We start from the raw sequence: 8,737 nt of genomic DNA, 5'->3' as shown, positions 1-8,737 counted from the left end.
GAACCCAGCACCATTAAGCTCAACAGAATTGCTTTGTTTTGCACTGCATGAAGTGGCTGAGTCCCAGGGTTGAAAGTACTGCAATAAAAATATTAAATGGGTTTGCAAGTGGAGCAAACAACACTAAAGAGCTTTAAATGTGGCAGTGAGGTGTTCAGGGATTTTAGCGTATTTAAGTCACTACCTCCAGCTCTCCCTCAGCCTGGTTGCACTTCAGTTTTAGGCTAGAGGGTTTTTTGTGGACACATTGGTTGCTTATATCTGGCTGCAAATGTTACAGACAATTTCTGTAACATCAGGATTTCTAGAGCAGCAGCATTGCTGTGTGGCCTCCCTCAGCTCCAAAATTTCTGGGTAATTATCAGTGGCACGCTTGGACCCGTGCTGTCCCAAAACACTTTTCCAGTAGCACAAAAGATCAGTCAAAAGTTTCGCAAAATCTCAGGCTTTTTTAGACCTTATTTTTAACCATTTTTCCTTTGAGGTACAACCAGGCTTTAAAATGCTTTTAAATAGTTTCTCTTTTATTAAAAACCGACAACTGCAACAAAACTCACGTGAGAGTAATACACAAAAACATTATGGGATGTTCCTAAGTTACCCTGTGATTTCAAAAGAACAACAAACTATTTGACAAAGATCTTGATACAAACAACTTCCAAGTAAAAGAACGACTGGTTCTAATAAAATCCACTCACACCTGGTAGCCTGTGACCATGAACAGGAGTAAAATGTAAATAAGGACATGGCTTGAGTTGTACTAATTAATGTTTTTTTGGTGTACATAATCATATTAGTTGAACAGAATCTCATACAAGTGAAAAATTCATAGTAAAGATGTCTTTATTCCAAAATAATAAAATAATAACAATAATAATAATAATAATAATAATGTGTTAGGCAGACAGCTACAAAACATCTACACAAGACTTTGGTAAGAAATGTTCATGGTAGCTTTTTCATAATTCCACAGCAAACAAAAACAACAAAGGAAATCTAAAAATGCAATCAAAATTTTGTTTAACTCATATGTCACACAAACAGAGTCTTACTGTACATTTGTTAAGCCCCTAATTTTCCTTTTTTTGTTATGTGTAAAGATTCTATAATTTGTATATTAGGAAGAAAAAAGGTACTCACAATGCTAAGATCTGGCAGTTGAGGTCTACAAAACTGGTGTGACATCTGTGCTTTGAGTTCAGCAGGATTATTCAGGACATCAGAACAATAACAGTTCTTATTTTTATTGACTGGTAACCAGTGGCTATTATACAACTAGAAAGTTTACAGTAACAAGACTTCTACGTATTGTATGTCAGAGCTTTTTCCTTTTTGTTCTGAAAAGAAAATCAACCTTTTTTTCCCTTAATTTGTTTTTGTTTGTATTTCTTTTTTTTTTTTTTTTTTTTTTTACAAAATGTAACAAGCCTAAATGTTTCTCATGTATCAAGCCAGAAGAAAGACGAGATCTGTCAAACGTTTCAACAGAAAAACAAGTGTGAAGAGCTGAATATAAGCAGGAGTGGTCACACATTTCTGATCCGGTGCAACTACCTTGTCATTTCATCTGTTAACAAGGTGGGGGAAAAAGCAATTTGCAACATTCAGAACTTTAATGAGCCTAAGAGAAATGACTGGAAACCACACTGAACAGCCTTCTAAAAGAGAGAGAGAGAAAAAAAAAAACAAAAACAAAAAGAGATTTGGAGAATCAAATTAGTAAGAAGCACAGAGAAAGGAATGCCAGATTGCTTTAATGGACAATTTTGTGGGCAAGTTCAGAAAGGTATTGTGTGTTTTCTATAAGTGTATTTGGACTATGTGGCCTTTGGCAAAGGGAGTATTTAGAAGACAAAACAGCTTGATGAACTGGAACAAATGTGAAAATGAAAATACAGCACTGGGTTTCATTGATTATTTGCTGAAACAGGCATGGTTTTGCAAGATAAGCTTGAACAAGTGCTTGATGAGATAAATCCGGTTGCTGAACTCAGCAAATTTTTTCCATTCAGGAGAAACTTCTGCTCCCTCTGCCCCAGGCTCACAGATCCTTCAAAGCCTTTAAAAGCCCTCTGCCACACATTTTATGGCCAAAGATTACTTTTCTGAGTGAATGGCCTCAGCTGGGACACCCTCTGCCAGCTCAGCCAGAGATGTGGCTCTGCCCTGGCTGAGCTCCTGACATTGATCACTGTGGTCCTTCTCTGCAGTTTCTTCTCCCAAAGTATGCTCAGCTGGTCACTCCTCCAGTACCTATATCATCTCACTGTTTATTTTCATTGAGTTTTCTTTCCTTTTGGTCATAAAAGTGAAATTTAAGGTCCTAAATGCATCACTGAGAGACAGTCTTGCTACTATGCTGTAATGGCAGTGCTGTAGAGACATAAACTGCACAACTTTTGAACAGGCACAAGGAGGCAAACTATCTGAATTAATATTATTAAATGAGCCAAGCTGTGCAAATTGTAAAATGTTTGGTTTTGGCATTAAATCTTGCTGTATTCTTTTTTCTCCTGGTTTGGTTGGCTATGGGTGTGCACCCATTTCATTGAGCAGCGGCAGGAGAGGGTTCACACTGCCCTTGGTTTTATTATTTCCCTGGCCTTTCCTTCACTCCAAATCTGCAGAAAGCAGTAAAATATCTTGGGAGGGGTGGGATATGGTGGCTGTGGAATTCCTGAGCAGCCCTTGCAGTGTTCAGTGGAGAAATGCTGATGAACAGCCCCACAATTATTGCCACCAGCCCAACGAGCTGTTCAGGTACAGAGGATCCCAAGGGTGGTGGTGGTGGGGAAGATGAACAGCTCAGAGGTGCACAGCAATATTTAAAACCCATCTGTCAGGTCCTCAGGGTAGCGACCAAGTGTTGAGGAAGTGAGTAAATCACTTAAGGCTGGTTTAGAGACCATTAAGAAAAAATTATCTCCATTCATTTCTCTCAAGCTTAAGTGTCAGTTTCAACAATCTTTATTTTCAGTGCACTGCTCTTACTTCAGAGGAGACAAAGGGGTATGCTGCCTTGCCTGGACCAAAAGGTAACCCATCACCTTCCCCTCTTAATGTTAGATCATTACAGGAAAATAGAATTACAGGAAGATATTGTATTCCAATAGCAAGTGGGGCCCAAGGATCTCCCTGATTACACCTGACTGTGTAGGGATGGGAGCTAAACTTTGCAGGAGATGGGGTAAAATAGCAAATAGAAGAGTGAGGAGGTATTTTCTAATTTCAGGCAGTATTTTATTCACTTAAGTAGTCAGGGAGGGCATTTAACCTGACTAGGATATCCACAAAGGGGTAATTCTCACAAATTTAGTAATTTTTAAATTACCCTATGCTCTGAGTAATTTTTAAATTACCCTGCGCTCTGAATAAATGACACTACTGTAAATGTATTCTTGTGCCAATCTATAATCAGCTTTTTTAAAAGACTGTCATTACTTCCTTTCAGAGGCTTATTTCAGTTTTAAGGGGTGCATGAGAGCCTGGCTCACCTTTTCTCTACCATTCTTGTTTTATTATAAACCCTCTTCACCTGTGAATAAGGTCCCTGTGAAACTGAATCTAGTTTTTTAGTGTCTCTCATGTGGAAGACATCCTGTGGCACAGCTGTTGCAACACTCTGGACCAATTTCTACTATTTCTGTGTCCATTTTGAAAAGCAATGTATCAACCCAGTATGGACTGTACACATATGATATTTGCATGTTTTCTTTATGTGCTGTCTTGACTGTGATTTTGTGGTGGTCAGACATCACTGTTGAGTCACAAAAATTATTTCCTTTTTAAGTTTTGAAGAAAAAAAGACCTTCTTGCATGGACCACAGCATCCATGTGAAGAAAAGTGTTTAGGATTATAATAATAATAATAATTATTATCAGCTTAACCCAATAGTGTAAAAAGATAAACATGCACCTTTAATGTTATTGAACCAGCATTACTGACATTACTCCTTGGCATAGTTGTGTAATCACAGAGGCACTGCTTTGGATTTTCAAAATCAAATCTAGAGAGAAATCCTCCCACAGATTAAACTTTCTGTCACTTTAACTTCGTTTTGTTAATATGCATGCATCCCATGTCTTTACAAGTTGTATTTCTATATGGCTATTCCATGTCCACAGATGCGTCTGTATTTTAGTCAAATAACTCACCATGACTTCACTATTTTTATGCATTGAGGGCTGGCTGGAGTACCAAAGACTTACTCTCAGCATAAATCCGTGAGGAAATATTTATAAAATATTTTTCTTGCACCAGCAAGACTAAAAAGCAAACCACACTGCAAAAATGAAAACTAATATACACTTTATATTTTTGTTGTTGTTGTCCCAAAAAACAAACCAAGGTTGACTTTTCATTTAGCTCAGAGTGCATCACTTGGAACACTTGTTTTGTTAACAAGGATGGACATTACATGCTCTTAGCTCCTTTTTGTCTTTGCAGCTGGTGAACTGAGTGCTTTTGGACCTCTTCTTTACCATCATGTAGCGCTCCTGAATTCCACCTCCACAGAGTGTAGAACATTCTGTCCAAGCAGTCCATGGTTTCATCCTACAAACTGAAAAAAAAAAAAAAAAAAAGTGATTTGGTTAAGTTTTTAGACATAGAAACCCCTGCTAAGTAAAGCCAAGCTGCATTTGTCAAACACTGGAAAAAGTAAAAAGAAATTTAATATCTATATTACAAAAGACAGATAAACTTACGAGATTGTTAAATGTCAGACAAGCATGAGCCACAACACAGCAGTAATTCCTACCCAGATAATGTTAATTATACCACAGGATATGTTTTGTTGATTTGAGGAATCAGTACTTGATGATGCTGTCCCCCATTGGAAAAGCAGTTTGAGCAGATCTCTTGGAGCAGCCTGAGTCTGAATCAGGCTGAGGTGGAAATGAATTCAGTTTTGAAATTCAGCACTGGATCCAGGAACAAATATTTAAATGTTTGAAACTAACAGGATGTAAAGATTGCCCCCCAGATCTGCAGAAACTGCAATCAGTCCTTTGCCAGGTGTAGAGTTTAAACTTTTTCACATTTTTGTGTGCAGTATCTAAAATATTTTTAGTGCTGAGACATGGACAGATGTGGGCCTTTCTCCACGGTGCCCTAAGCTTAGGCTGGGTGATTTTGGACAAGCAGTGCAAGTGGCTGTTTTATTGACTGAAGTGCTGAAGATGCTCTCACAGAATGTGGTGGAGCTGCTCACAAACTCCTGTTGATGCCCCAGGTTTTGGCTTTTGTATTTTTCAGATTCAGTGCTGCTCTAGTGTGCACTTCTGAGCTTCACATGAGGGGATGCTGAGCTCTCTGCACAGAGCAGGGACACAAAACAATTCCTTCTCCAGCTGGGCACCAAGGACAAATGATCCAAATCTCAGCCCCAAGAGCACAAACAGCGTGGGCTGGAGAGAGAAAAACAAGCAGGATGGGACTGCCTGGGCTGGAGCTGGAATGGGACAATGAACTCCAAGGTGCCAATGGAGCAGAACTGATCCCAGGGAGAGCCCCCGGGAGTGCTCGTGCATTTTGGGACCATTTTGGTTCATCTTGGGTGCAGCCCTGGCTGGGCTCTGGTGCTGCCCAAGGGGGATCCATGGAGGAGATCCTTTTAATCAATCCCTGCTTTGTTCCTTAGCTCTGTCCAGCCTCTGTTCCAGGGCAGCCTTCATAAGGCATCACTGTCATGCAGAAAACCACTAAAACCACTATCCGGGTGGTTTCACACTCACCTGGAAACTGCTCACTATCTAAATTCTTCCTTGCTTGTTCGCTTCTCCTTTTCTCCCGCGCCTCCTTCCAGCGCCTTTTTTCCATCCCTGCTCCCCTCAGGCACTTCCTCACTCTGCACTTGGAACGCTGGATGGTCTCAGGGCAGGCTGCTCCCCCAAACTGGGGCTCTATTTTAATCATCCTCGTCCTGATCATGTGGCCCTTGCCACAGGAGGTGTTGCACTCGGACCACTGGGACCACTCCGTCAGCTCACAGTGGATGGCTGCAGGCAACAAGAAGCACAAAAAAAAATGACACAAAATCCATGTGAGCTAAACACAAAAATACACAGATGTGCCTGATGAATCTTTACACTCCAACCACACAGACTCTACTCAAGCCTCCAATCTTCTCAGCCATTGTTTGGAGGCTGCCTGTCAGAATTTTCTGAGTCCATTTCTAGCAGAAGTGTGATTTGACACGCTCTTCGATTTCTTCTTCAAGAGTGGTGCTGGCAGATCACTAAAATTACAAAGAATATATAAAGAATTCTCCTGTGCCTTCTTCGATTTTCCCACCCATCTGTCTGTTTTGTAATGAAAAGCTGAAAATTGAGTTATATTGAAAAATAATTTGCTACCTCTGAGATCTGAGCCTTGCTTTGCTGGCAGTGTTATGCAATAAGCCATATTCACTAATACCATTATATCTTAAACGTCTTCATCTTTCAGCACTGCTTAACACTTACAGCCCCAGTGAATAAAAATCAAAATGATATTTCACATTATTTGAATGAGCCATTACAGTTTAAAAGCCTTTTTAACCAATAATTTCTGTGAAAAATAATGTAATTTGTGATAAAACCTCATAAACCAGCTGGAAACAGGATGCTAAAGGCAATCATATCTCATTCATTCAGCAGTGCCTTAGGCTATCACACTTCACAAAGACTGAATAGCAACTAGAAATTTGCTCTAGCCAAGAAGTGGGGGATTTTAATGGAATAAGGTAAAAAAAATCTCTGCAGCTGCCTCCACACCAACCAGTAGCAGGTTGCAAAGTGATAACATTCAGAGGTGTATCAAAGGTGGAAAAATGCCTCTTTTGTGCTCTTTCTGAGCTAAAAGAATCACACAGGTGATTTCAACTCTTCTTTCTTTCTTTCCTGGCACACAGTCTGCATTTGAATGATAAACCATGTTTTATAATTCTGACTTATTTCCTACTGGGGAGTCGCCTGGAGCTGCAGTGTGTTAAACATGCAGAGCAGTATTCCCATGGAAATATTGGGAATTAGCATGGGGTGAAGTAGGGCAAGCTGAATTTAAGACACGGTTGTATTTCAGCTCTCAGTTGCTGAAAGTGTAAAATAATAATAATAATATTTTATTTTATTTTATTTTATTTTATTTTATTTTATTTTATTTTATTTTATTTTATTTTATTTTATTTTATTTTATTTTATTTTATTTTATTTTATTTTATTTTATTTTATTTTATTTTATTTTATTTTATTTTATTTTATTTTATTTTTTAATATTTTATTTTATTTTATTTTATTTTAATTTATTTTATACAATGCACACTTGATACCCTGCCTAATCTAAGAAGTGATGCTAAGCAGTGGTGCTGGAGGTTTGATCCATAGGTTTTGACATGTAATTAGCCTCCTCTTCCCAGGGAATTCCCCAAACTTACGGCATTCTGGCAGCATGCATTTCTCTGCTTGCTCCAGCTCCTCGTTGCAGTCTCCCAGCTCAGCAGCAGATTTCAGCATCCTCTGCCTGGTTCTCATTCCCTTCCCACAGGTCACACTGCAGTCACTCCACTCAGACCAGGGAGAGAGCAGGCAGGGGATGGTATCTGATAGGAAATTAAAAGGTAATGAAACCTTATTATTAACCTTACTATAAATAAGTGATGAAGGTATGCATTTTGAAAATTATACAGGTGGAAAATGTGCTACGTTTTATCTGTCATCAGACAATTAAACTTTCTTGTCACAAGCTGAATGGTTCTGTTGAAGAAGCTGAGAAATCTTTATATTAAATTGAAAGGTTTGCTTGATTTAAATATCTTTGCTATCTTTTCCTGTATCTAAGTCATATCTGCTGGGTCTCAGTGCATCCGGGGAATAAATAATTTAAGGAGCTATGTTTTAATCATAACTCCTGTAAAAATAATAAAAAAAAAAGGATTGTTGTAGTGAACAGAACAGGATGTCAACTTAATTTCATCTAACAAGTGAAACTTCCATATTTAACATACCAAAAAAAATTTTAAATCATCTATGATGAAAATGTAACATTTTGTAAGAAATTAATAGTGACAGTAAGGCTGGCTGATCGCACAAAAGAAACACCTACATTTCTGAAATTTCAGGGGTTAAGAGGGGAGAGCACTGTTTTATGTGTTTTATTCTAGTTTATGGTCAAATACACCTCATATTGCATAACTTAGAGTGGTTTAGGTATGGCTTGCTGATTCACCATTGTGTGGGTCATAGAGCAAAGGACACCACTGAAAATTTTTTAATGAAGCTGTCACCCTGATACTCAATGTGCTACTTAATGCACGATCTCTAAGCTTTTTCTCCTAACTGGAAGGAGAACAAGGAAAAGCAGCGTTGTCCCTGGTTTAGCTGTTTGTGTGCTGGGGCAATGTGTCAGAAGTGATGGTTCTTTTCAGGACAGGGGAGAGGAACTCCTGGCCACTCACGGCACTCAGGCATCATGCATTTCTCTGCCTCCGTGGTTTCTGCCTTGCACATGGATCCATCAGCAGGAGTCATCTTGATCATCCTGTGCCTTCTCTTCATCCCCATGCCACAGCTGGCACTGCACTCGTCCCACTCACCCCATTCCGTGACCAGGCAGCTGCTGGGAGCTGTTTGAAGAGGACAGAGAAAATTGTTCATCAGTATCACAGGATCAGCTGAGTTGGAAGGGAGCCCCGAGGATTCTGGAGCCCAGCTCCTGGCCCTGCACAGGGTCATCCCCAAGAGTCACACCATGTCCCTG

General features: G+C 39.4%; 1 protein-coding gene across 1 annotated transcript in view; it reads right to left on the bottom strand.

Annotated features, from left to right (window-relative positions):
* Positions 1-825: 825 nt before the first annotated feature.
* The window catches only part of SPON1 (spondin 1), a 187,873-nt gene continuing 179,961 nt past the window's right edge, over positions 826-8,737 (bottom strand). The window contains exons 13-16 of the mRNA XM_002196305.7: positions 8,436-8,603; positions 7,416-7,580; positions 5,737-6,000; positions 826-4,562 (exon numbers count right to left, since the gene is read on the bottom strand). Of these exons, the coding sequence (XP_002196341.1) occupies positions 4,399-4,562; positions 5,737-6,000; positions 7,416-7,580; positions 8,436-8,603 (761 nt within the window). The 3' untranslated portion in view covers positions 826-4,398. The remainder of the gene's footprint in view (positions 4,563-5,736; positions 6,001-7,415; positions 7,581-8,435; positions 8,604-8,737) is intronic.

Source organism: Taeniopygia guttata, chromosome 5, assembly GCF_048771995.1.
Source record: "Taeniopygia guttata chromosome 5, bTaeGut7.mat, whole genome shotgun sequence".
Taxonomy (NCBI): Eukaryota; Metazoa; Chordata; class Aves; order Passeriformes; family Estrildidae; genus Taeniopygia; species Taeniopygia guttata.
Note: the sequence above shows the minus strand (reverse complement) of the source record. Positions and strands in the feature narration are given on the sequence as shown.